This window comes from Pseudomassariella vexata (genome assembly GCF_002105095.1).
Source record: "Pseudomassariella vexata strain CBS 129021 chromosome Unknown BCR38scaffold_7, whole genome shotgun sequence".
Taxonomy (NCBI): Eukaryota; Fungi; Ascomycota; class Sordariomycetes; order Amphisphaeriales; family Pseudomassariaceae; genus Pseudomassariella; species Pseudomassariella vexata.
This window is the reverse complement of record NW_024467962.1, coordinates 1,920,314-1,946,924: the sequence shown is the minus strand read 5'-3', so window position 1 is coordinate 1,946,924 and position 26,611 is coordinate 1,920,314. Positions and strand designations below refer to the sequence as shown.

The 26,611-nt window shown below is 51.3% G+C and overlaps 8 protein-coding genes across 8 annotated transcripts; 4 read left to right on the top strand and 4 right to left on the bottom strand.

Annotated features, from left to right (window-relative positions):
• Positions 1 to 86: 86 nt before the first annotated feature.
• Positions 87 to 1,989, bottom strand: BCR38DRAFT_212128 (uncharacterized protein). The gene is made up of 3 exons (XM_040854166.1): positions 1,437 to 1,989; positions 1,110 to 1,303; positions 87 to 1,028 (listed from the first exon to the last, which is right to left on the bottom strand). Exons 1-3 carry the CDS (start codon positions 1,582 to 1,584, stop codon positions 228 to 230), a joined length of 1,143 nt encoding a protein of 380 aa, XP_040715741.1. The 5' UTR covers positions 1,585 to 1,989; the 3' UTR covers positions 87 to 227.
• Positions 1,990 to 3,354: 1,365 nt separating this feature from the next.
• On the top strand, positions 3,355 to 6,341 carry BCR38DRAFT_342979 (uncharacterized protein; the record flags this gene model as incomplete). The annotated part of the gene is made up of 2 exons (XM_040855987.1): positions 3,355 to 5,731; positions 5,782 to 6,341. Coding segments are annotated over 2 exons (2,937 nt in total), but the record flags the coding sequence as incomplete, so codon positions are not given.
• A 2,981-nt stretch (positions 6,342 to 9,322) lies between these two features.
• On the top strand, positions 9,323 to 9,987 carry BCR38DRAFT_485484 (uncharacterized protein; the record flags this gene model as incomplete). Its single annotated transcript, XM_040863889.1, has 2 exons — positions 9,323 to 9,422; positions 9,518 to 9,987. 2 exons carry the CDS (start codon positions 9,323 to 9,325, stop codon positions 9,985 to 9,987), a joined length of 570 nt encoding a protein of 189 aa, XP_040715739.1.
• Positions 9,988 to 10,016: 29 nt separating this feature from the next.
• BCR38DRAFT_485483 (uncharacterized protein) lies at positions 10,017 to 10,379 on the top strand (the record flags this gene model as incomplete). The annotated part of the gene is made up of 1 exon (XM_040863888.1): positions 10,017 to 10,379. The coding sequence occupies one exon, from the start codon at positions 10,017 to 10,019 to the stop codon at positions 10,377 to 10,379; it is 363 nt and encodes a 120-aa protein (XP_040715738.1).
• A 680-nt stretch (positions 10,380 to 11,059) lies between these two features.
• Positions 11,060 to 11,409, bottom strand: BCR38DRAFT_434818 (uncharacterized protein). Its single transcript, XM_040860321.1, has one exon. The coding sequence runs from the start codon at positions 11,331 to 11,333 to the stop codon at positions 11,130 to 11,132; it is 204 nt and encodes a 67-aa protein (XP_040715737.1). The 5' UTR covers positions 11,334 to 11,409; the 3' UTR covers positions 11,060 to 11,129.
• A 216-nt stretch (positions 11,410 to 11,625) lies between these two features.
• BCR38DRAFT_434816 (M6 family metalloprotease) lies at positions 11,626 to 14,196 on the top strand. The gene is made up of 2 exons (XM_040860320.1): positions 11,626 to 11,952; positions 12,122 to 14,196. Exons 1-2 carry the CDS (start codon positions 11,796 to 11,798, stop codon positions 13,996 to 13,998), a joined length of 2,034 nt encoding a protein of 677 aa, XP_040715736.1. The 5' UTR covers positions 11,626 to 11,795; the 3' UTR covers positions 13,999 to 14,196.
• A 1,926-nt stretch (positions 14,197 to 16,122) lies between these two features.
• On the bottom strand, positions 16,123 to 17,999 carry BCR38DRAFT_212032 (uncharacterized protein). Its single transcript, XM_040854165.1, has 2 exons — positions 17,458 to 17,999; positions 16,123 to 17,401 (listed from the first exon to the last, which is right to left on the bottom strand). The coding sequence occupies exons 1-2, from the start codon at positions 17,822 to 17,824 to the stop codon at positions 16,221 to 16,223; spliced, it is 1,548 nt and encodes a 515-aa protein (XP_040715735.1). The 5' UTR covers positions 17,825 to 17,999; the 3' UTR covers positions 16,123 to 16,220.
• Positions 18,000 to 18,411: 412 nt separating this feature from the next.
• On the bottom strand, positions 18,412 to 18,966 carry BCR38DRAFT_212026 (uncharacterized protein). The gene has a single exon (XM_040854164.1). It carries the CDS (start codon positions 18,855 to 18,857, stop codon positions 18,480 to 18,482), a length of 378 nt encoding a protein of 125 aa, XP_040715734.1. The 5' UTR covers positions 18,858 to 18,966; the 3' UTR covers positions 18,412 to 18,479.
• Between the last annotated feature and the right edge of the window lie 7,645 nt (positions 18,967 to 26,611).

Here is a 26,611-nt window from a genome sequence, read left to right as displayed (position 1 = left end):
ATGCCTCAATACATTTGAGTTTCCCGCGAGAAGATCAATTTAGGTACGCGTGATTCTGCCTCCGAGGGGTGTTCAGCTGTCGTGGCCACGCCGTTGTGTCCAAAACTCAGAACCACATCTACGTCAACGCCTAATATAAGTATATGACGCAAGTATGTCGAGGATGACACGAGCAAACGATCGGAACAAGATAAGGTATGCAGGGCAGGTGGTCTGCCATAGACTTTTCATAGCTCATCATCAGACTCCGTCTCATCATCGCCTGCCGTTACCTGAGATTGCGGAGGGGCCTTCTTCCCCTTCATGAAGGGGAGATTCCTCCTCGGTGGAGATGCTGAATCGTCACGCGCATTATCTGGCTGGGCTGGTTTAAGTGCCGGCTTGGACTTAGCTGGAGGTGTCGACTGCTTTAATTTCGCTTTGCCCTTCGCGGTCCCAGCTTTCGCCCGAGTTGGTATGACTTTCCCTCTTCGTTTTGCTGCGAGAGGCGGTGCTTCTTCACTGTCATCCATCTCACTTTGCGTCTCATCGTCGGTTGTCTGTCGCTCGTCCATGTATGGATCTACCTCGGGTTTTTGGTCATCGTCTTCGCCGCTTTCATCGACATCCATTTTCTCAAACCCCTGATCGCTATCTGATTCCTCCACCTTCCTTTTCGCTTGTCTCGAAGCCTTGGCTTTCCTCAGCGTATCCTGACTCGCGCCGACGTTCTCCAGCTTGACGGGGTCGACGTTAGCAGATGCGATGAGGCGTTGTTGCTGCCTGATCTTGAGCTTCTTCTCGTTCAACAGGTCCCTGAACTTCTCGAGCATATGCGTCTCGTCGTCTTCCTTCGCTTTGAGGAGCCCCTCTAGTTGGTCCTTCAACTCGTTGACAGAATGCTCTAGCGCGGCCGCTTTGGTGTTGGCCGCGGCTAGATCCTGCGCTGTCTTCGCACGGGACCCGATGACAGCAACGCACCACTCGAACGGGGATATGCCCTCCTCCTCCTCCGAGTTCTCCTTTAATTTGATCGATCCAAGTGCTTTCTATCATTCATGTTAGTGTCAGATCCCGGGGGGTGCGGGAAGGGTAAACCCGACACAGGCTGTCTTAGCCCGGGTACTTACCTTGATCCCTTCGATGTCCTTGCGAAAGTTGAGCGTGACGTCGATCTGTGAGTGGACCTTGGCACTGATCTCGATGCCATGAGGGCTAGTGCCGCCCTCTTGATCGATCAAGCTTGATATCAAGATCTGTTGCCATTCCTCATTGGTGCACTGGCTGCCAGAAGCTTTGAGCTCGGCAACCCGGTTATGACGTACTATAACAAAAACAAAATAATCAGTCCAGGGTCTCAAGAGCGTCGTCCTATTAGGCTCGCGAAAGCATGAAATTCGCGTGCTGGGATCCCGCGTCGATCATCACGGCGCATAATTTGGAAGGGGAATCCTTACTCTTGGTTAAGTAGACAGCTTCCCCTTCAGTACATTTGAGTTTGATGTCGAGTGGTTTGGATCCGTTCGACACGACCTCGACGACGACATACTCATCTCCATCCTCGGTTCCCGACACGGGAAAACGGAGCAGGCGCGATTCTGCCATATTGTGTTGACAGTCGACGGAGATGAAACGAAAACGGCAAGCGATACAGCAGTTCCCAAATAAGGTTTGGCCGGGCGTTCGCTGGGAAGTCCGGAATGGGGAAGTGAGATTGAAGGAACCACCGGGATTGTCAAGATAAACGACGGGAAATATCAAGCTCTGGGTTTCCACGCTGAATCGTGTGTTTCAGCTTTAAACTGAAGTCGGAGTGTGGGGTAGTACTACATCCATAGGATGATTGCGGAAGTCTCGAGGGAGCTCGGGGACATGGGAGGTCATTCGACAAAGGGTTTACGTGACACCCATCGACGCGCTGCAACAACCGTGGATCCTTGAACAGCAGCCGCAACGGATGAGTCTGCAGCATAATCTACGATGCAGAAGCTCAAAGAGTAATAAAAAGGAAACTACTTTGGTCTTTAAGTACTCTGCATAAAACCTTCACCTTCACTAAGATGCTTGCTTGTCTTACTCTCAGACCGTACTAGGCAGCTCTTCAGGCACCAGCTCCCGCGACGGCCTCAAAAGACAGACATGAGTTGGCTAGCACGGGACTACTACGTGCACCTAGCTGGGTTAGATGACTCCCAATCTTCCAGAGCTCCATTGAGCAGGCCAAGTAATTGCTAATGACACAATGCTCAAAATTACCCATTTGCTTGACTTTTGAGACATTTCGAGATTAAGTAACATAATGGCACAAGGATTTGAGGAGTAATGCGGAACACATTGTGTCGTTTTTCTTATATTCAAAATTTCTTTTTTTGACAATATGTATTAAACCTTTGACGCGTCGCGTCAGACTCGCGCCGCCATGAGGAAAAAAAAGACAATGCTGCAACGGCACACCCATGTGAAGGCAATGTGAAATCCTGTTTGCCTCCACTTGCATGCTTTTTCTGAGCCCCTGTTTCCCCAGCTGGAGGGGTCTGTGCTTTTAATGTGGCCGGTGTTGCGTGGTGTTCTTTTAGCGGGGCCAGGGTCCCAAGTTGGCCTGTGCTGCGCCCAGATGGCCGGCCACCCACCATCCAAAGACCCGGTCTCCCAGCCATTTTCCCTCCACCAGACAGGAATAGCAGCACACCAATCAACCAACCTCACGCTCTCCCATTGCCTTAGATTCACCAGTTCCTGTTCCTGCTTTCCACATTTCCGTTGCAGACTTTTTCGCACCTATACAGCCTCACTCCTATTGCATCAAGACCTACAAAATTTTGTTGTCAGGTGCCGTTCCATCAACGCCTCCGCCTTGCTGTACTCCCTACTGAGATCCATCCCTCGATCCCGGCTCGCGCATCTGGTGCGGAGTCGAAAACACTCCACGAGCCAAACCGAAGATCACAATTGAAGCAATAAATTTGTAGGATCACGACCCCTTCACCATACCGCGTACACCCAGAATTCGTTCTGTGAATTCCACACGACCGCATCAACACTCAATTCAACGTCCCCCCCAGCCCATTTGCGAAGGAAATTCGAGAAAATGCAACAAGGAAGCGGGAATAGCGATTGATGTTGGTATGGTTTTCGGATATTAATATCGAGAGCTGAGAGCGATAAGCTGTGTTGAATCGTGCTGGTTTCCTACCTTTGGATCTCATTCTGGTGAGGGCGATGTGAGCTACACCACACGGGGGTAGTACTGGCTCAACAAGTCAATCCGCGAAAGCAATACCACAGTTTCAGCACCGAGATCCGCCCTGTACACATACTACATATCCTCGCCTGCGTTTGCATGCTTCGACCCGCATTTCACCCAAATAAAAAACCCCATATACCATGGATACCTTACGACTGAAGCCTCGGCAGCCTGTGGAGGAGGTGGTTGAAGACTGGGATGATGATGATTTTATGATTGACAATGATGACCTCGAATTCCGAAACTCGTCGGTTAATACGAGTAATAACTTCAACCGGCGCGACAGCCGCGCCTCTTTCAAATCCGACCGCGAGTCGTTGGGCGGAGATGATGAGAGGCATCTTCATCTACCTGGAGACGACGAGAAGTCGACACTAGATGCTATCGCTGCAGCTACCAATGCCGGCATTCCAATACCAAAGAACGTTCCGCCTTCTGCCCTCATGGGTGGTACCATCAAGCGCCTGGGCGGAAAGAAAATCAAGACGATTTTCCAAGAAGATTGGGATGAGGACCTGGAGCTGCCCGACAACGGCCAAACCCTTCGCATAAAGCCTCGGGATGGCAGCATGTTTCCAGCAATCTTGCGACAAATCAGCAGCTCGGCAAACGGGAGCCCCGTCAAAGAGTTCAAACCGGCTCCCGTTCAAGAACCGCTACGACAGAATCAGACCATGAGGCTCGCTTCACCCGTCAATTTGGAGAGATATCGGGACAATGATGATGACGATGTTTTTGGCGACGATGGTTCTACCACCATCAAGGCGTCTAAAATTCGATCTATCTCTACAATTACGCCTCCTACGCCTCTGAAAACCCTCGGAAAGGAAGAGGATGACTTCGAAACGGACTTGGAGCTTCCATCAAGTGGGAAACTCAAGCTGAGCAGCCGGAAGGATATTCCTAAGACACCACATCTCAGTAATGGGGATGACTTCGATTGGGGAGAAGGCAGCCTTGGAACTAGATTTGGAGGTACTCGACGAGGTGCATCTCATCGCAGCTCATCCGCTATGAGTCCTAGCATCTCTAGTTCGACAGCTGAGAGTGAAGACGATGCGTTTGACGGTCTGGTTCTGCCGAATGAACCCTTGGACCTCGGCGAGCGACTCAAGCGTCGCAAGCAGAGTGGATCCCCAGAAAGACCTTCTGACATGGGCAAGCGGCCTCGATCATCCCGGCAATTCGAAACACCAACAACCGAGAAAGAGGATCTCTTCGACGGTCTTGACTTCGGCGACGGAGATGTTTTCAGCTCGGGCAAAAGCACTCTGCACCGCAATATAAGGGTAAAAGAATCTCGACCCATCAGCCCTGCGCGTCCAAAGACGGCCGTGTCTATCACCTTCACCAACAAACCCACCCCACCGTCAATATCCCGTCTACCACGGCCTATGGTGAGCCATGAACGATCTCACACCCAGTCGTCATTGGAGCCCGTGTCGGAAAGCGGCGGTCCAATTCTACCGCGACCATCTCGAAGATCTCAGTCGAGACTGGGCCACTCTACTCAGTCATCGGTGTCTAGCGTACACACACCTACTACGCCCTCCTACGGTGTCTCAATCCAGCCTTCTACCCCGCGACGAAGAGAACTCGGTCAGAAGGTATCAACTGGAACTCTGAGAAACGAGGCGGCCGCCACAACCAGTGCCCAGCTTTTGCGACTGAAGAGATCTCTGCCGGTGATGAAGGGCCCAGGCTCCCCTGCCCGGCCCGTGACTTCTCGATACGATCGGCCACCATCACGAACGGACCCCAGCAGGCCCCAAAGCACCTTGCGACCGAAGACGCCAGTTGATCGAGCCCGCAATGCGTATGAGGGAATTGCGCCTCAGGCCCGTAAAACCCCTTTCTTACCCGCTGGAGCCTCAAACACACAGTCGCAGCATGTGGCCTCGAAGAATTCTCGGGTGGTTCGGCGTCGTGATTCCGACCAGGGCTCGGAGTTTCGACCCTTGTCTCGAACCATGTCGCGATCCACAATGAGGTCGCCCAGCCCACGAAGACCTCGCGTTGTGGAGAAGGTGGCTGCGGAACCGTGGCAACAACTAAATAAACCTCGCCGCCTCCGCCAATTTGGCGACGGTCATGAGCTGGACGTTTTTGATGATTTGCCGACATCAGCACACACGGAGTCGAAGTTCACCAAACAGCCTATCGGCAGTGGGAACCGAACAAACATCAGGAACAGATTATACCAGAACGTATTACCCGATCGCAATACGCCATCTCCTGTCATACCACATACACCTGTCAAGGTGGATCATCAGCCTCACTTTGCTCGAGACACTGCTGCCAGTCGCATGGCTAGGGAAGCAAGTCTAGCACAACGTACACCACCCGTCGGGCCATTGCCGACAAATCGCGTCGCCCAATTGTCCGCTAGGCCACATTTGAATGCCGGTCAATCCCCGCCAACGACAATCCGGTCAAGGAAGACTCGAAAGCCTCAGCAATTAAAGCCGCATTTGATATCCAATCTCAATTCTGGGAAGGAATCAAAAGGTACGTGTACTGGATCGCATGGCGCACACTATCGGCTAATCCAAATTTAGTAGTCAATGGCATGATTTACAACCCAGATACGTTTCGTTGGGAAGGGAACGAGAACGTTCTGAATGTCTTTGATGTTCCTCTTTCGACCCCATCGACGGCATCCATTCCGTACATGATGCGGGAGAAAGAAAACACAACGCCTCGACCTGTGCTTATCACCAATATGAGCGCAACGAAGGGCGTCAAGCGTGTCGGTGATATGGTGTTCGACCCACAGCAGATGTGCTGGCTCAAAGTCGACACAGCCACTTCCTCGGGTAGATTGGATGACCCAATGGACGGGTTCGATGCGCTAGATGACGAAGACGACCCGTTCCGAGGAATTCCCGATCTCGAGGAGAAGGACACGGATTCTGGTGAGCGCACACATGGTCGCGCGAGTGATGTCAGAGACGACTGGCTGGTGGGCGAGGAGTTCGACGTTGGGCCCGAGTTTATGCGACGCCAACGCGAAGAGGAAGAGCGCTGGCGTAAGAAGTGTGAGAAGTGGATCGGCACCGTTGACCGAGATGACGATGCCTGGAGATGGGCCATCAGAGACATCGTCATGGGTTCATGAAGTGATTGTCTGCTTTTATTTTTGCATGCTATTACGACCGGAAACCTACTCACGACCTGGATGCACCAAGCTTTGGCGTTATGATAACACAGCTTTTGTAATGCTGGAGGGAAGCTATTTTACGCGGGGAATACGTTTTGATTCTCCAATTGTTTTTATACAGGGTTGTCGGAAAGGTTCCGACATGACATGACATGATGGCGGACGAACAAAAGGGACAAGACGAGACGAAACGAAATGAAATGGCTGAGCCCTGCAAGCATCTCGCCACTGGTCCAACCTAGGGTTGATGATGATAAGGGCATATGGCAAGTCGGCTGGCTTGGCCATAACGATTTTGGTTGTACAGGCACCGAGGACTACTTTGCATCTGGGCTTTTGGCTTGGAACTCACGATGAATGAGAATTGACGACTTGCCACGCTTATGATATTCAACTGTACATTTAGGACGGACAGTCGCAAGGGACTGTGATAGACAATATAATACTGATGTTGCTGATACTTGGTTGTCGCATTAATCTATGAGCGATGTGGTTGCTGGATGGTTGGCTCAATGATAATCACGATAATTTTGAGCCAGTTGAAGGAAATCAAGCTAGCTAGTCTCTATCCCTTTCATTCTTTATCCGAAATGTCGCCCGAGCCGCCAATTTGTCTCGCTCGGATGAAGATTAAGATAATGTTTTGGCACTTGCGATGGTCAGGCCCTGATGTTGAGCCGGTTGGTTGAGCTGATGAGGCTCAGTTGCCTTGCTTGAGGACAGAACAATCAAGGGATGTAAATTGGGTGGATGCCCCTTACATGAACTCAAGTAGGGAGGTTATGCGACGTTGTGACACGATATGTTTTCGTATTACGAAGCGCCCAAGTCTGTTTACTTGTTATACGTGTAAGGAGTTTGTTGAAGCCAACGGACGTCTGGATGTGGCGTCTCCATAGACTATGCACTAGCGAGGGATGTGTTCCCATCACCATGATGATTGCTTGAGTAAGTTTGAACGAGGGATCCTGGGAAACAGGGCTGCCTGGGAGAGCGGGATTTCCCCGCTCAAGCTCCTGTGCCAGGGTAGGGATTGGTGTCCTTTGATATTCCGTTCATGGATGTTATAGGGACTCAGTCACCGCTACTCTTGTGAACGAACACACTCTTTGCAGTAACGGTACATCGCAATAGGGGAAGGTGCTGGCCCAGGAACCTTTGCTAGCTGCATATGCAATTGTAAAGAACACAGGCAGCGTTGCCTCTTGACACCGACGTCAAGGTGGTGGGCATGGCCTCCATGGTTTGAGCCGCAGGCCGCACCTTTCTTGGCACTGGAGGTTTATCAGTCCAACGCAATCCCCAGTTAATCAAGTGGAACAAGCGGGTCATCTGATGATTCAAGGCCATCCTTCGTCCGACCTCAGCCAGTCAAGCTATTGAACCAAGCAAATATTCAGCCTCGTCATCATCACCACCACACCACTCCGAACCTTGACAGACGAAACAGCATTTGTACTTCGATGATTACTTGCCTGTCTTAGACATCATAATGGAAAGATGGATCCGTATCGCCGTTGTTTGCAATAACTGGGAGGACTTTACAGAGTTTCTCATCGCAGATTCTCCGGTATGGCCGTGATTGGTCTCTAGCCTCTATCCGAACCTGCCATCAATTAGCCCAGCAATGCGCCAACTTCGCCATTGATAACACCAAGGGGGCGAAAACCAGAAGTTGATCGCCAGTATCTACAAAGTCCAAGTCGATTGGCAACGTCACGGCCAAAAAGGAGCATAGGGTGTCAACTGGGTCGAGATGACCGATGAAATCATGGCCGAGTGGAACGAGTCCGCAATATGGAGCTTCTGGCCATATGTGTGCGCACCAGACCCATTTTCCCAATACAGTGTCGGCGTAGGGGGGCTACAGGTTGAACTGTTAATGTATCCACAATTACATATTAGCTGTCTCGAAACACCCCGAGTATAACCTCGGTGGAGAACCTTCAACTTAGGTATAGATAAACCTATTTACACCTGTATTTCAGTAGCGAACTCGCTGACTGTAAGTATTCAAAGGTAGCCCCTCGTTAGAATCTGTATCTTCTAGCTACTGTACTAAGGCTAGTAGCAATTGAACGGCTTTATTCTCCAATTCTACTTCGTAAAGAAGCCTTATAACATACACTCTATATTCCCTGTGTATCGCTGCCGAATAGAGAACTAATAACACTTCCTCGTTAAGCCTTCTTCATAGCCACCAACTCTATCTACCCCGATTTTGAAGTGTTATCAAGGTTTCATCGCTCTTTATATTTCTGAATCGTTGTTGCTCTTTAAGATAACATAGTGCTACTCTTCGCGATATTTCTAGGTTGGGATCTCAACTTTTAACGTGAAGTCAAACGGTAGGGTATCATCCTTATGAGAGTCAGCGTATCATGGGTCGAATGCAGGCCAAGAAACAGGACGCATTCATGGCAGGCTCAGCCCTCTGCGCTTTCCGTGGACTGCACTGCCACCGTCGGTCTCACGCGAAGGATGTTTCGGCTGTACCACGACTACCAGGCAGACACATAACATATATGTCAGTCAGATTCCACCGCAGCCATCGAAAAAGACCTTGTCTTCCAGTTCTGAATGCCAGAAATTGCTACATATGCATCCCAACAGACTGAAACAATCAACCAGCGCCAGCATTGAGCTGGCAGATCCCCAGCTCTCCTATGTGCCCGGAAGCGTCATAAAAGGGGTGGTGAAGAAGATTCAAATTGAGGGGTGTCTGGAAAATGTGACGGTGGTGGTCAAACTCGTTGGGAAGATCGTCACAAGAGTGACGAAATCCAGCACCAACAGCGACGGGAACAGAAAAACTTCGCATCGCGATGGAGAACTTACTCTGTGCGACATCAGTCAAGAGGTCTACCGAGGACAAGTACTACCGGTAATCAACTCTTGGCCCTTCACCATTGTCATCCCTCAGACACTAGTATCACGCAATGGCGTGCAGCCAGATCAGTGGACCAATCGAATACCGCACACTTATTACGCTGGTTATCAGACTATTCCACTCGCGCATCGCGACTGGCTCTATGCGGAGTATTATCTCGAGGCTGAGATAATAACCAGCCGGACTGGAAAAGAACTCGCAACGGCTGTCTTCCCGCTCTATATCCGGCTGTGATCAACCCCAGAAGTGATCACAAACCAAGAGCCACGGTCGCAGATCTCGCACCAGACCGTCAAGACCCTCCACTTTGAGCCGGAATATGCTGAGACGAGTCTGTCACTCCGTCAGCACATGCGGACCATCTTCAAGCGGTCCAGCATACCAAAGTACTCCTTTTCCGTCGTTGTCGAACACCCTTCCGTCATCCAGTTGGAAAACCCGAAGCCAATTTCGTTTCGACTTAAAGTTATCCCGGAGAAAGCACTGGAACACACAACAGAGTTCGTTGCGGATAAGCCTCCAGCAGTCACACTGGACGACCTGGAACTCCGGCTTCGGAGCTCGACGTCCTGCCGTGACCTCGACATATGGGGCTACAATGCCACCGACGAAACCCGATCGAGGTGGCAAGACCATCTCTCCTACCGGTGGAAAAGCGGCTCTGGATCGGCCGCAACGTATTGGGTGACGCTATCGACATCGGCCAGCAGATAAACCTATCCGTTTTATCTCGAGGTGTCTCCATGGCAGGCCTGCCTCTGGTACCATTTTCCGAACCGCTCTTTCCGTCGTTCGAGACACACCATCTGAGCCATGTCCACGAGCTGAAATGGAAGATTGTCGTCGAGTGCCGGGGCAAGAACCGCGATTTCACGGGAAGCGCGCCGGTCACTGTGGTGGGTCCAAGCGAGGACCAGGAGTTCCTCAGGTCGGCCCGTCTGGGTCAGGAGGAGATCATTAAGGCGTATAAAGAGTGGGCTGAGGGATCGGTGCTTGCGCCGGCGTTGAGTGTTACGCATGTGGACTTGGCTTCTCAGGGGCCACCGAGGACAGGTACAAATTCTACACTGCCGCCGCCGGCATATACGTCGAAATCGGTTAAGTGAGGTAGTTAAACGGCTTTTCCCACGTAGGGGCGTTTGCAACAAAATTACATGGCATGACGGGAGTTTGGGCGGGTTTCAGGAGCGAGGCGTTTTGGTGGTGCGTTCAGGGGGATGCCCAGTGTTTAACTTGTTTTTCTTGTGTATAGTGTAGTTGTCGACAATGGAAACCTGTATATTATTTAATAATACTTGCTACAGCAAACAGAGTTCTTGAGCATTTCTCTACGTAAAAGGCAGATTCGGGTGACGGCCCGTCGTGTCATTGTGTAGGAAGCCGGCATTGCGGTTGATGGCACGGGGGTCAGGACCTGCCATTATCGCGTTTGTACGAATAGAAAAGTACAGCTGAATTGAGTACGAGAATGAGCAAGTGACTTTAGAGAGGGTAAGTGAAGTAGAGAAAGTGAGTCATGGGCTCAGAATGACTAATGAAGCAAGTTCAAAAGCTAAGAAATACTTACTACGTATCTATCGCCAGTAGGCCTGCCTCAGAGGACTGGAATCTTATTCCCTTATTACCACTAGTTGTGTGATACGATATACTACAGAGAGAGACCTGTATGGTTCAACCAAACTGGATCTCATCGTGACACCAATTTCGTGAGCGTGCACCTTTACTTCTCGAACAGGCTCGTATCTCTAGCCTGGGTCACACGACGATCCAGTCTTTGTAGCACCATGGGAAAAGGGGCAAGCCAACGAGGGGTGCGAACTGCATACAGCCCGACTACACTCTTGCTTTCTCACTTGTTACACCAACCGCAATTTTGCCATGGGCTTCGGATCACGCCGGCGCGAGGAGGAAGGGCAAATCGTGGCTCCGGCAAAGCGAACCGTACCGCAGGGAGAGATCCTCGATATCTTGACAATGATTGTGCCAGGCGGCATTGGCATCGTCGCAAGTTGGAACTTGTTTGTTGCCTCAATCGTCGTTCGTGGAGTACTTGGGTGCATGGCTTCGTTGCTATCAAGGGCTTGCAGAGAGATAACAAGGTCGCAGCATCGCAATTCCACCACTGTTAACTCCACCGATCCATTCCGTGCTGCCAAGTTGCAAACGATATGAGGTGCATTGGGTCCCGTCTTGGACTGAATCGTACCGGGCCTTCCATTCCTAATGCAGCAGCTGCTCAGCTCTAGGCTGCCTCGGCATCGATCCGATTGGCAGCGCACATTATTCTCGTCCATCTCGATAGGGAAGCCGCTTTCCAGGCACAGCGGGGTATGCATGGGACCCAAGAAGCAGCCGCAATCTCTTCAGTAAACGATATCTATAAAGCATGTTGCTCCCTCAGGTTCGACGAGATTTGGTCTTCACCGCCTCGTCGATGGCCACTTTGCTTCCGGGCAGCTTCGTTGGACTGGATTTCCGTGTGAGCAGTGACACGCCGACAGGTCCGAACCACGGTGTAAGTCATGGTGTCGTTGGCCGAAATTGGGCGCCGCCGAGCCATGGCCTCGGCCATTGTCTGTGGGTTTCTGGCACGCCCCATTCAAGCCGCACGGCACTCCAACAGTTCTGAGGATCCATTCGAGATACTTGATCCTCAGAATTGGGTCAACCCAGACAACAGTATGTAATTTCGAGAGTCGCTTGTGCTCCATTCTGGTCTATCTCAGAAGTAATCTTGCCTGACGAAGCTTCTTTTCGCACCTGTTACTCTTGAAATATGACCCAGGACCGTCAAGTTATCACTCAGTCCTCCGACGATGGTCAAGGTTGACGGACGCCCTCTTTTTAGTGACATGGGAAGACTTCAAGGCACCACCCGGCACGGGTTGGGCAGACCCTTCGCGCTCGGGCTCAATCCGTGACTTTGAAATCGCCCTCATCGCTGTCGACTACTCAGACACGCCTTTTGTTGTCACCCAGGAGCCCGGATCAACAATCTACGGGAACCCGCAGCCGGAGTCGGTGGTTGTTGACCGTGCAGACGTGCCAACCTACTACCACGACCTGCTCAACAAGCCTGGCGCGTTGAATCGCGGTCACACTCTTCACGAGTACTGGATGGGCGACTCGCTCGGTCGCTATGGCGTGAACCTGTCAACGTATGGGCCCTACCAGATGCCAGGCAGGTCATGGCAGTATGGCGTCGACACCGAGGACTTCAATCCTGGCGCTTGCCCGGAGTTTGGCGCCTGTATCCTCGACCTCCGCACTGATGCTTTCGCCGCATGGCGTGCAGACGTAGGCAACATCACGGCCGGCTCTTTCGAGCTCGTCTTCATCCTCTCCGCCGGCCAGGACGAGTCATCCACCTGGCAAGAGTTTGGCGAGATGAAGTTCCCGGCCAAAGAGGACATCCCCGACGAGTTTGGCCCGCCGGACAACGAAACCCTTCCCAACTGGGCCGAGACGCGCTACGTCGATTGGACGTCGTGGGCCGCTGCGTCGAACATCTGGCCCAACGCTGGAGGCGGCTCTTCGACTCAGGCGGAGAGCTCAGGCATGTCTACTTACGCTCACGAGTTCTCACATCTCTTATCGATAGGAGATAATTATAATAACCCATACAGCCAACCACCACGACGAGCCTACACTGGCCCATACAGCATGATGGATCGTGGAAGTTTCAACGGCCCCGGTGGTCCGCACACACGTTGGCAGATTCCTGCCGTTCAAGGTGGCTCTATGGGCTCGCTGCACACGGTGCGGGACAAGTCGCAGTTGGCACTGATCAGCAACTCAAGTGTGCTACAACTTTCTCGAGAGGCTCTGGCGTATTCGGGCCTCGTTGTGGCTAACCTGACGGCCCGTGCCGTCGACCCGGGCGAGGGGCTGATGGGCATCCGCGTTGTCATGGATTCCGACCTGTCGCCATTTTGCAATATCTCCACTGATGCACTCTGCGATGGAGGCAGCTATGACAACTATCATGTTGAGGTTGTGGACCGTATGGGGGCCGACTCGTTTACCCCTGACTCGGGCGTCATGATCAGCAAAACTAGAGACGACGACAGTATTCAACCCTTCCAGTGGGTTATTGATGCGAACCCACAAGACATCGAGCTCATTGATTTCTACCGACCGAACGGCTCTGTCGCCATGATCACCGTAGGGGATTATCGGCAGCTGGCCGATGCTCTGTTCCACGCAGGCACCCGGTCGGGCAGTGAATATGAGTTTGTTGACGAGGCGAACCGGTTGCACTTTTACGTACTCAATCTTCACCGCGATGCTAGTGGCGTTCTCTCATACACCACTGCTGTTCGGTCCCTGGATGGAAATGCCACGTCCAGCACACATGGCGTGACCCTGACGGAGGGTAAAGTCACAGGCGGGAACCCTGCCGGAGCTGGTGTGAGTTGCGAATTCACATTGAAAAACACCGGAACCTACTCACCCGACAGTCCGGAAAGTCCTCAACACCCGCAAGACGTGTCTGCCTGGCTCACGTCGGATGTGTACCGGCTCAATGCCACGGTTGAAGGGAGCGGCTGGCGCATTGAGCTTCCCAATGCGTTGGCCACGGCGAACTTCGGTGCTTCTAGCACCGTGAAAGTGGCCGTAGCCGCCGCTAGTGATAGTACGTCAAGAGGCGTGGTCACGCTTTCTGTCATCTCAGAGTCTGATGAGTCCGTTGCGGCCACCGCAGAATGCGAAGTGAGCAAATGATGTGTAGATTGACCTGCCTTTGGGCCTTTGGTAATAGAACCAGACAATATCATATGGCTCTTAAGCTTCCTTTCGCTCATAAATGAATATTGTGACTTGTGTGTAATTGGACCCGCGGTTTGTCACGTCAACCCTTTGGGGGCCGCCTCTAACAGCATCCTCTCATACCAGACTCCTTAGTCTACTTGAGATGCCTCATATTTTCTTCCACCACGTGACTACTCTGGCCCAACGTCCCCTCTGTGGGATACAGCGCCTCCCAGGGCACCTCATGAGTGCTCATTTAAGGATCTGCTTCGAATCCAACAAGCATGGTCCCGGCAATACCGTGATCGCCGTACTCGGGCTCTTTGGGAACGCTCGAGGCAATCTCGGCGTACTACCGTGGCGATGTTGTCAACCCGTCAGGCTGTAAATGGTCGTTGCAGTACTCAAATCGGAAAATTGATGTCTTGGGCAGATGGGATCAGTGTTTGTAATAAACCTGCACCAACGGCCCCTGCGCAGATCGCAGCACTGCGGACGCTCACTGGTCCACACGGTAATTAATTTCCAAGTACGAACCCAGCAATAAGAAGAGGACAGTGAAGATCTCTCATTTGCCTGGTGCAAGCTTCCCTGGCACTTGACCAAACTCATTACAGCCATGCCCACGCATGTCTAGATGTCGCAGTCTCGCGCTAATATCGATCTGCCCATGGCCAGGACGATATATGCTTTTCTTCATCCCTTCCCACTTGACTTATTTCTCGAGCCTGTTCGTGTTGGCCGATTGCATGCTTTGAACTCATGCGCGGGACCGAATTCTTACGCAGAGCGGCAGAGCGGCAGAGCGGCAGAGCGGTATCATTCTTCGCGCGGAGTTTGCGTAGAATCGGGTTCGATATTGTTTTGCGACTTATAGCAGATCTTGGCTGTACTTGAATTCTAGTTTGGCTACCCTGGCTTATTCTTCTTCTGTCTACTGCCGGGTGTCAACGATGAATCTAAGAACAGAAAATTTCTAAGGAATAGGAATAATATAGGCATACTACAATTCATTTGTGAGAGTTGTTTGAAGAATTGAGTTGGTGTAAGCACTACTTAGTCTGTGATCGTGCAGAATAAAAGAGAAGAGACTTAGGGAACAGGGGAAAGGGCTTAGTACCTTCTCACCTTATAAGTGTAAATATGCATCAGAAGTACGAAGCATATCTCGCGTTGGTGATACTCATCGCTGTTAAGGGACATTGGCTACCACTTTAAGGCGAGGGTTGATACAGCTTGTACCGATCATGGCGAATAGGGCTATGGGCACAAGCGTTTAATGCTCTCGACATATATGAAACGAGATGACCACTAGTATGAAACAAGACAGACATGGCTACTTGAGTATTCATCTTCCATTCCTCAGCTACCTCACGTACATTTCTCTCTGTAAGCTTCTCCTCGACACCTTGAGACTCTAGTCTCTGAGGCCGGAGGCTGTTGTCGTCAATCGCAGCGACACAGCAAAATCCCCTGTGACATCCGCCACCCACATTTCACTCCCTATGTACGTTCCCAACCCCCGAAGCGCGCGCCGCACGCTCTATGTATGTGATAATTGACTGCGCCAGTCCAGCCCAGCCCCAGCTCATTTTTCTCTTTTTCCTTTCCCTTCCAGTCTAAACCAAGCACCACCAATAGGCAATAGCGGTAAACACTAGTGATTACCAACTCTATCCGATGTGGTTGATCCGGACCCCATGATCCCGAGGCGCTTATGGCGACAATTGTTTTTGGAAGTCGCCATCATTGCGCTGGATATAGTAGATCCCCAAGTCTAAATGCTTCCCGCCGGGTCCGCCGACCTAGCCTTCCATGGTTGTGTTGTGTGCAAGCACATACCGCAGCCCGGTTTCCCAAACACCGGGCCCAAAACATTGAAAAGGAAAATGATGTTTGCATCCGCAGCGGTACGAAGGGCGGTCGATGGTGCTACTTGGTACCGCCCAGATTAAGATGTAAATATTCAACAAATAAACAATAATAAGGTGTCGCTGCATTTGTCTGAAGGTAAATATCCTCAGTCATGCAGTGATCGATGCCGTTGAGGCGCTGCGACGATCGGTGATTAGGGAAAGACGTCGGCTGAGGTGGGGTATCTCTCGATGAGTAAAAAATAAACATAATATGTAGGGAGCGTGTGACGTAAATGTCGTGATCATCATTAATTATTGTTAGGCCAAGTTGCAGAGGCTTTATTTCCGTAAGCCAACACGCCCAGCGAGGTTGCGCCAGAAGCTGGGATTCCTCTTTTCCGGACTGTCACCAGGTGAGACCATGGTCGCCTCGCGGACCATGGGGCCGACGATGTCCTCGTCGCCTCTCTCGGGAAATTTACCCTCGGCGTCCATGCGGGGCACTGTGGTCAAAATGCCCTCTTTAAATTTCACGGAAGCAGTACCATCACCACTAGCAGTAACAGCCTCGACAACACTGGCATGATGGTTTCGCCAGGCGCCATCTGTCTCGGCCCATTTTGCCTCCGTCATGACATAGGTCTTGGAGGTGATTCCGTAGTGCTCCCCGGTCCGAACTAGATGCTTGGTGTAATTTACGCGCGCAGTGGCCCAGTCAGCCCGCAGCTGTTGTAAGGAGTCTCGATCTGGGTTCTCGGGTTTGTATGGCTGGGGCAGGATGGTGAAGTTGGCATGGCCGAGACGGTCTGACCACTCATCGGGTTCAGGGATGTTTGGCAGCTCTGCGGAAGTAGCCACACGGTGAAAGGATGAGTTTGATGGCTTGGTGCTGAGCGGTGGGCTGGAAATACAGGGTGATTGCGGCTCCGAAACAATCGGACCGACAACAGTAGGAGATTCCAAAGGTGAAGGCTGAACGCTGGCCGACACGGCGTGTGCGTCGGTCATGAGAGGTGGTAGAAGTGGGGTCGTGGCTAAAGCTCTCTCCATTTCAATGAGAGGACCAAAGCCATTGGCCTTCTCGATATCGATAGGCGCCGGTAGAGCGATGCTGTCGCTGCTTTCGTAGAACGAAGAAGCTGGCGTCGGAGGAAGAGGAGGCTCGTTCGTGCGATCCGGGGGATACCGACCGGAGGCTGAGCGGGAAGAGGAGCGACTCGATGTAGCTCGAGAGACTGCCGGCCGCTGCTCAAACCCGAAGTCGGAACCAGGCGAGCTGGTTATGCTGCCGTTCCTCGTTGACTTCCACCGCGTCAAAGAGGGAAACCTGGAGTTGAGTCGTTGAGTGAATCCCGTGAAAGGCGACTCAGACCCAGCCCGCCGCTTTTTCGACCGTGGACTCGTGTTGAAGTCGTTGTCGCTGAGAAAGCCCATATCGTAATCAATGTCGCCATTGTGGGTGTAGAAGTCGGTCGTACTTTGCACCAGGTCAGTATCGCCGTGGATGCAAGGTGCAGCACCTGAAAGCCCATGTTAGTGACTGGGTTCCCACGTACGTATACTCAGTTTCACTTACAAAGGCAGTCGTATAAGTCAAAGTGATCGGATATAGCATCGTCAGAATCTGAATCTGAATCTGATTCCAGGGGATCGATCGACTCTTCCTGCACGTCGGGCAAAATCCGTTTGACGGGGGTCGGTGATGAAGGTCCCTCAGGACTAGACAGTGCTGTCAGATCAAAAGAGGACGTTGAGCTCGAGTATCGTAGGTGCCCACGCGCCGAAAATGTTGGCGTGGCTGGTGAAGTCGCATCCGATGAGCCCGAGCCCATCACGTATAACGCCGAGTTATGATCGCTGTCAATCTCGGCCTGTGCCTCTTCCATCTTCCTCCTCTTTTCAACCAGCAGCGGCAATTGCAGAGGTCTTAATCTTGGTGACATGTCGCGCAGCACAGCGTAGCGCAGTTCAGCGACTGCGGCGCTGGCGTATAAGTGGTATTATCGCGAATGATTGATATGAGTTGCTCTTGTCGAGTGTTGGTGGGGTAGATTCAGCAAGCTATATGTCGGTCGGCGTTTTTTTCTTTTGTTATTCGCTTGTTGTGGCAGGCTGAAACGGCAAAAACTACGTGCACATCTTATACACTCGCGCAAACAGGACGAGTTTCCTTGGCTCCGTCTTTTTGCCCTTCCTCTTAGTTGATCTAAGATATCCCACTTGCTGCGAGCTCATACGTGGACGAAGTATTCCTGGGCTGTGGTCATTCGGCTGGTCGCACTCGTCCACGTGTTATGGGCACCCGAGTATATCGCTTTGAAAGCGCGGGGTTGGCGTCGGGCGTCAAAGGGCTTGGTTGTGTTTCTCGCAGAAAACCGCTTCACCAATCAAAGTGGCTGGACCTGTCCTATTTCCGACAGCTCTCTTTGGGGGCTTCGATGATAACGTCTTCTGGAGGGTGACAACAGCAATAGGGTGTAGGGTCCGATAGAAGGTCTAACGCGGGGGTTGCAGGGCTGTATTATGTATCGAGGTGTCGCCAAGTGGTGCAAGATGTTGTTGAACGATTGGCAATGGTCTGCTGGCAGCTCGCAAGCATTAGGTCGGTGGTACAAGCGAGTGAGGGTGGGCAAAGAGAAAAAAAAAGTGAGTGGTGGGAAACTGATGAGCTGAGAAGCTCTGGGTTGATGTGCATGGGGGTGGAAGCTGGGCGGGTCGGCGCCCAAAGAGGGAACTGGGAACCGGTGGGCGTGTTTCGTTTGAACGTCCGCCTGCCGACCTTGCCCATTCGTCTGGGATTGCCCTCGCAGCGCGGGTGGTCAAAGTAGGATGGCAGGTAGGGTACCCACGTACCCTCGCAAGCTCATCACTGACGCTTTGTTGGCCCGAGTTCCTTCTGGAGCTTCTTTTTTTTTTCTCTCGGTCGTTAGCCTTGAGCACTCTAGCGTGCGTGGGAACACTCCTCCATAACCGCATCAGTGTGGTCTAGGGAATATTTGTGACAGCCGCAAGGACAATTGCGAAGTTGATATCGCGAGCCATCCTGCCGGCCGGCATCATGCTTTGGCTTTCGAGAAAAGCTTCATATTCCTCACCCATAAAAAATGAAAAAATGAAAAAACAAGGTTGAACCGGAAAAGTGCGAATGTGTGTCCTGCAGTCGGGTGGACAAGGATGGGAGGCGTGGGCACCAGTGTTCCCGGGATCCTGGGCTTGCATCCAGACAAGTACACTAGAAGCAGGCCTTTCCTTTCTGAGATGGCGGTTCTAGTGCTGCTTCTGTCAGGTGCAGTGGTGGTCCCTGAAACTGTATAAACCTTGTAGTGTATATTGCCCCATAACTGTATACCTTTTTAGCTGAAGCTTCGATTTGTATGGCTAACTGGATATCTATCGGTGTATACAGCTTCCAAAATTATATATTTCCAGGGTGCTCTACTGGGATTTGAGGAGGGTGTTAGGGTGCCTACCTTTCGAATATTCCCAGATTTGGCGGAAATCCCCTAAATTCCCTACTCCACTTGGTGTATAGGTTCCCTAACTGTATAAATCTCTGCTCCCTGCCCCACTTGCAGTTACAGGGGCTGCCATCGTATCCAACAGACCGGGGAAGACAAATCCCTGTCGCCCGTTAGATCCCCACTGCGACCACGTCATTCTCCATGGTTCGGTTCCTTGCTTGGGCCTACTGACGAACACATTTTGCACACGTGAACGCCGAGAAGTTTATGTTGCGTGATTCAGTATGCATTGAAGACAGTGCGACAATCTCGATAGCATGTCAACAAAGTGCACTCGCCAATGTGCTGATGATGGGATCTGTGGGATCTGGTGACAAGACTAGCATCGTTTAGGATGCATATGAACGAAACGCTACATTAACGTTGTTGTTATTGCTATAGGCGGCCAGATGTCACGGTTGTAAGTTGCTCAACCTTAGCTGTAGAACCGGACCCAAAATTCGAAGCCACCAAGCCGAGTCCTGCGAGTCCTGTATCACGGCCGAATTTATGAAGATTGCTCCTACAAGAATCTAATTATTCCAATTCGTATGCAATTGATCGTGAAAGAAGTTCCTGTTGTGAAGGAGCCAAGTCGCAAGTAGAAGGGGGCATGATGGATCGCCGAGTGTACATCGGTGAGTGAGTTGGACCTGAAGCGGCGTCTCGCCCTGAAAACGGGTGTGACTGCCCTAACTCAGTTAATGGGAATTGCAGCTACATGAACGTTCCCACAGCTTGTTGTGCTGAAGACATTGTTATCGTCCATTTAGTACTGAAAGGCGTGTCAAAATAGCAACCGGTAGTCACCGACGCGGGTGCGATAGCCCAAGTTGGCTTTGCTGATCGGCGGTGCTCTATTGAAACAAGTGCCGCTTACTAGGAAGGAGGTGACCCCAATAGCTTTCTTCCAAGCTTCAAAAACAAAGCGGAACCTGCAACTGTTTCCAGTATGATATGAAGTGACTCTCTCCTCCCTTGATTCCTGTACCCGTAGAATTATCGTCTTATCACCAAAGCGTGAACTCTTTTTTTCTCCTTCACTTTGCCATGACCAGACTTTGAAGTGCCACGTACTAGTAGTTCTTGCCAAGGCGAATTTAGCGAAGCATACACAGTACTATCTACAGGAGTCCCTCGGCAAGACATAGCCATCCATGTGCAGCCACGAGGCCTCTGGAGAGTCAGAGTTTCCGCTGCACCCATGGCTGTCCGTGGGTTGAACTGAACCTTCTTTACTATTATAGGTTGAGGGCAAAACATAGTCGTGTTGGGTTTAGGATACAGGTGAGTGGTTTGAAGTGCTCAATCGGGACTGGTGTGGGGTACTTCTATGTACCATGGGCGTGCCTTCCCACTTACGACTCCAGGTTTCCATAATTTTGTCAATATTTTGCGTCTTTTCAGACTAGCATCTCAGACCAGCCCGTACTTTGAGAAATTTCCAATGGCGGCGGATTGAATCCCCGTTGATTGGGTCACTGTCACTGCCACCAGCATCAATCCTCATGCTCGTCCAATTGTTGATCTTTTTATCCTCTTGGTAGCTGTCCCGGCAGCTGCCATTACCCTCCCGTCGCTTTGCGCAACGGCCTCTTTTTCGCCAGCTTGGCGCCGTGTCCACCAGTCAGAATGGCAGATGGTTCCTCCAGTGTTTCGTTTCGTGCTCCTGTCCGCCCGGCCCGCATGCCGTGTGAGTTGAGCTCTCTAGCTGCTGTTGTGTCATACATGAGTGATGACCAAGTCAGCCGTTCGCCATCCATCAGACTATGATGCTGATACTATTCAAGGGCTGCCTCAGCTCACGGGTCGTTACTTGTGGCCCATCATCCTGCCTTGGAACACAAGGCGACTGACCAGTCTGCAGAGCCATGGACTCGTACGATTCCTCGAGTGCAATGCCGCAATGGTCCTGCTAGGCTGTGGGCCACACCCTACAAGCTGTAAAGTGAGGATTCCCACAACATCGACTTTGACTAACTTTTACCGACGGCATCAGATTGTTCCCACCACCTTAACCACCAAGGACCCAAGCAGGCATATCCTGGACAAAAGAAGACCTGAATATTGCAGTGCTTCGCGTAATGCTCATTTGTATTGTGATTGGGTAACTCTGTTGAACTAGATTTCTCTCACACTTTTGCCAGGAAGGACCAGATGAACTGGTAGCACAATAGCAGATTGTCTCACTTGCCCGGCTCGACAAACCTTTACTGATTTCTGGGGTATGGGGTAAACGCCGACCAAATGTTGCCGTCTGTCAAATCGCACCAGACGCGGTGCGAAGCTCAGGTTGCTGGGATTGTGTTCTGACTCGAGCTAGCTTGTGCGGTTACTTCGTACTCACTCTCTCTCATCATTGACGTACAGGCGACAGTGACACCTAAAACTTGGGCCGATGTATCTCTGTTCGGCGACCTCAGATTCGATTTGGTGTAATACCTTTGAATCACATTCAACGGTCTTGGCCTGCAGTCAGCCCTGCCAGGCCGACAGGATACTCAAAGACGTCCTATTTAACATTATACAGTGAACAACCCCAACTGCCCCGCTATTCAATGAACACAAGCACGGCATTTGCACCATCATATTTCACCAAAGTGGCCTCAGAACGGGCATCTGAAAAGAGAAGTCCGCCAGCAATGCATCAGCGATGTCCTGCAAACGTCACTGAACTCCAAACCCAAAATGGCTGTATTAGTGGAGAAGCCACGGATGCCTAGAACATTCGCTCCACCACCCACTCTGGGCGGCCGTCACTGTACACGCACGGTGACATTGAGCCGGTACTTCGTGGGATCTAGATGTAAATGGATGGTCTATCCTGGAGAGATCCCGTCCTTGGCTCGCTTGGGGAGCGGGCATAAAATTCCGAGCAAAACTCCGGCAGAAATCTGGTTCTAGCGGGAAATGACCCGACACCACGGAGCAGTTTACATGATCCGAATCGGCCTTCAGCCTGCATTACCCTGGGACCAACAAACAGAATGGAACTAGGGACGGCTCTGAGCAGTTCATGTCGCCCCGCATCATAACGGGCTCATAAACAGCGACTGCACGCTACCAAATAGAACTACTGTCAGACAACAGATGTCAAGGATGATGATGGGACATAATCTACACAAGCTACCGCGAAATCTTGTCATTTTTCGAATATAGTTTTCGGACTCGGCCGCAATTCCTTGTGGTACCTTGCGTTAGCCTGTGTTGATGTAGGGCTAGTTGGTGTGCTCATTCGGCCCACCATAGACCAGTCCAGAGCACTGTGAACATTGAAGGCTTCTCCGGCGATGGGTTCAGCCGCGTTAACTGACGACAGACCAGGACCGAATGTCCATCACGATTCACAATCGAAGCAGTCCTCTTCGGGAAAACTTTACAGTTCGTGCATCCGGGCTCATCCGGCTTCGTGAGTTGCGAACGCCTGTCAGCCGGTTGGCTGCAGTGATGCCCCCATCCGCTGCTCGCAAGTCGAATCATTTCGCTGCATCGTCAGCCACGTTAATAAATGCAGCATAGAGCACCTTGTCAGCAATATGATATCTGTGGCAGACATCTGTCAACTGTGCCGACGAACTTAACGTGCTTAGCAAATGTACGAGCGCCGCCGGAAGTTGAACATTGTCTTCCGTTTCAACAGCCAGCTCAGAGCAGCAGTCCGGTAGACATTACTGGCCGTTCACAAGTTCCGTCCCAGACTCCAGGGGCACTTGAGACTTCTCTTTTATTGTCTTCAATACCAACCAACAGAAGGACAAAGTTCTCTGACGGCCCTTCCGAGGTTCGCCTCCACATTCACATGGAGAACGATCGTCTCAGGGCAGAAGTCCGTCTTCCGAACTGCGCATTTTGTCTCCACGATTGTGATTCCATCTGCCGAACCACGATGCAGACCTCGCCTGATCTGCCAGTCATACAATTTTTCAAATTTGGCAACACTGTACTTCATGCCACTTGTACGCTCCCATTTCCAACCGCGGCAGCTTCGAAGCTCCAGTAGCCTCGTAAATCTCGTGCCACGGAGTATTCACCGAGTACGTCAGGCGCGAAGTCCGTCAAGAATCCGAATTCCCCAACGAAATCGTTGAATGAATGTAACTTCAACAACCTGCTTGATATGAGCAGAGTTTTCAGACTAGAAACATGCAAAACTCTCTACCCAAGTGGAGGACCAAGAAGGCTCCGTGGCCCCGGCCATAATTCTGTATGCAGTCATCTTCTGGAGTTTTCCTGTTCATATAACGAACGGGTTTCAGTCACTTGTGCGTCATTGTCTCGCGCCGCGGACCAACCAGCTTCCTTAGCATACTCCATATGCTGGCTATCTTTGGCTTCTCATCATGCCGATGTTACCGCTCAAATGAACGTTGTGGTGCTCGTGAAACTGATTTTTGGTCGCCCGAGCGAAGTGACATGGAGCCGTGCCATGGCATCATGAGCTTTACAGCGGGCCGCCCAGAAGGATTTTTTTGACTGATCGGGAAGACTTCGTCAAAGTCCCAGTCCAGTACATTTGCAATCCTGTAAGGCACCGACTTGGCCTTGTACTCGTGACCAAAGCATATGCACAAGACGCATCCCAAGATCCGGCTGCGACTCTGAAGTTTTGATGGGGTGCTGCGGCTCCCGATTTGGCAATTCAAGCTTCAGCGGCACGTATTTTGCAACTCAACAAAGTTGGCGGTTTGATGGCCACACCCTGTTTTCCACAGGAGAAACAGGCGGACATCCCACTGCCGCATCACACACCCTGCACCTTTTACCTGCTAAATGCCATCTCATGGAATCACACCATCTTGCTGACAAGGTGCCTATGCTGCCCTGTTTGCAACCAGTCAGCAAGCATACATTCTGCCTTCTTCGCATTTCTTCGCTTTTCCGGACCGGCGCACTAATGCAAGGTACACAGGAACCCAGCACATGCAAAGTGTGGCAATGCCTCATTCGCTTTTGCGATCGCGTGCTGATTGGAGGTTTCCCTCAACGGGCCCTGGGCTATATGCGGTCAGACGCGACCCGACCACAACCCACCATGCCTTCTTCGTGCCTGGAAAAAAACAAGCCGTTTTGCTGTTTTATTTGTCGTTTCCATGGTTGGTCTGCGATTCAGGAGAGAGTTTATCTCGGAAATGATGTCAATTGGTGACAAGTCAATCAGCATCTGCGCATGCCGCCATCGTGCGCTGGAGGTGACAGTGGGGCAACGGGAACTGCAGAGATTTTGCAGCCCAGACGAGGGCATACGACAGTTGCTGCAAAGTGCGCAACAGGCTTTGGCGTCGTTGAGCATATGCAACCAGAAGGACGAGTCATTTATGTTCGCGAGTGGGACCCTGCTTCGAAAGGAAGTCTCTATTTTTATTTTTTTTATTTTTTTCCCCGTCTTGGGCGTCATGAGGGAATAAAGATTCCATCCACCAAACCATGGTCTGTGGGATAATGTCCCCTAGCTTTGGGTGGCTGGCCGCTTGCGGACCGCTGGATGGCGCAACAGGTGGGTTGAAAGCGTGGGGCTTGGCTTACGGACGACCGTTGTATAAAGCTCCTGTGGGTGGCTTCGACGGCGCCAACAACTGGGGCGCATACCCGAGGCGGCCCGCACCAGTCTGGCTGGTTCTCGACCCTGATGATAGACTCAGCACCCAATGACTTGTTGGGGCCCTACGGCGCACTGGTACTCATATCGTGGGTCCTCGAGTAAGATAAACGCCGAACGAGCGGTCTAGTCTCCAGCAGCTTGCACGCTCACAAGTATTGATGACAGATTTCGCCTTCACCGGTTCTGCTGCACCTCAGGCCTCAGTGGGCCAATTGTATTCGATGACAACGTGGCCCACCCAACCCAGACTAACCTTGTCAACATGTCAGTCACAGGATAGTGGTGGCATGACCTCCATATGTGCAGGAAATATCGAGTGAGATATATGATTTTTCGTGACTAGGCAGTAGACCTGCTTGCCCGGGACTTGTTGTACCAATCCTTTGAGACGGGTCAATGGCGATGTGATGTATGATTCAAGCAGCCTGGAAAGTGAAGGAGCTCGAAGTTCATGAGTCGGCAATGTGATATTGTCGTAATCACATCGGAACACGGCCGATCTAGCTACATGGTATGTGTTAGAGTCCAACTGTGTAGGTCTTGAATCATCGTTGCCAAATGTGCTCATCAGGTGTGAGACGAGATTCTGATTCTTTTTTACAAAATGCAGTACGTCCTCTTAGTTTCCTTTGCTTAGCCCTCGTCACGGTCACGAGTGGTTTCCTGGGACCCTGGGTTGCCCCTTTTTACGTAGCTTTACTGCACAAGGAAACAACAGCATTGGGCGTATAGTGTAACTTGTCTGTGGCCATATCTCATCGAGGCTATATGATATCGCTGCTTGTTTTGAGTCTATGCAGGATGTTGCAACAAAACTCTGCTCAACTTTTGCAGCAAGGCAAATAAACTAATATCGTCCATGTGTAAAGTGAAAGAGATACCTGAAAGCCATCCCAGCAATATGGAACCAACTAGGTATTGATGTCGTCTCGAAGCATCGCGCAATACATAAGGTACATCTGGCGAGACTGGATATAGAGCGGATGTGATGGCCTCACCTCCAATGGAATGAATCGGGGTAACCGCTTCATGAGACAGAAGATATGCCCGGCTGCTTTGGCCATCCAGAGGCTACTTTTACTCTCTCTTTCTCAGAAATGACGGGGCACTCATATTTTACTCAATGCATATGCTCACGATGGCTAAGTCATCTTTACCCATGAGGAAGAGAGTTAAGGAGGCAGGTGAAGGGATAAGTTGGCCATATCAGCATAGTCTCACCTCATATCACAAGGCTGCAAGTAACGTTATATAATAATCGAGGTAGCCAAGCTAAATGAGCAGTACAGTCTGACATCTTTGAGAGGACTGATACAGCCTGAGACCAGAGAGACGCCAAATGCCCATATTAATTTTAGCCCTGGCTAATCAATGGCTGAGGGCATGGCTTTTGAAACGTCTTATATACCCAAGCTACCCAGCAGTGAGTGGCAGCTACTTGAAAATCTATAACATGGTATTCTTGACCAAGAATGAATCATTCTATCCCTCGGAATTCGGCAAGATAGACGGACCACCTGAGTCGGAGCAATCTAAGTACTGAGCAGTTAAGATCTCGGACTGGCCATGCTCACTCTGGACTTGTGACTGTACACCATGGACTTCTTGAGCTCCATGGTGTCGAGTTGCCG

Bases quoted from the DNA above. Each gene is read 5' to 3' on its own strand.
- BCR38DRAFT_212128 (XM_040854166.1), bottom strand. From the start codon at position 1,584: ATGGCAGAATCGCGCCTGCTCCGTTTTCCCGTGTCGGGAACCGAGGAT. The intron at 1,304-1,436 runs GTAAGGATTCCC...TTTTTGTTATAG, and splicing joins AGCTGTCTACTTAACCAAGA to TACGTCATAACCGGGTTGCC. The intron at 1,029-1,109 runs GTAAGTACCCGG...CATGAATGATAG, and splicing joins AGGACATCGAAGGGATCAAG to AAAGCACTTGGATCGATCAA.
- BCR38DRAFT_434818 (XM_040860321.1), bottom strand. From the start codon at position 11,333: ATGCACCCAAGTACTCCACGAACGACGATTGAGGCAACAAACAAGTTC.
- BCR38DRAFT_434816 (XM_040860320.1), top strand. From the start codon at position 11,796: ATGGTGTCGTTGGCCGAAATTGGGCGCCGCCGAGCCATGGCCTCGGCC. The intron at 11,953-12,121 runs GTATGTAATTTC...CCCTCTTTTTAG, and splicing joins TTGGGTCAACCCAGACAACA to TGACATGGGAAGACTTCAAG.
- BCR38DRAFT_212032 (XM_040854165.1), bottom strand. From the start codon at position 17,824: ATGTCACCAAGATTAAGACCTCTGCAATTGCCGCTGCTGGTTGAAAAG. The intron at 17,402-17,457 runs GTAAGTGAAACT...ATGGGCTTTCAG, and splicing joins TGACTTATACGACTGCCTTT to GTGCTGCACCTTGCATCCAC.
- BCR38DRAFT_212026 (XM_040854164.1), bottom strand. From the start codon at position 18,857: ATGCGGTTATGGAGGAGTGTTCCCACGCACGCTAGAGTGCTCAAGGCT.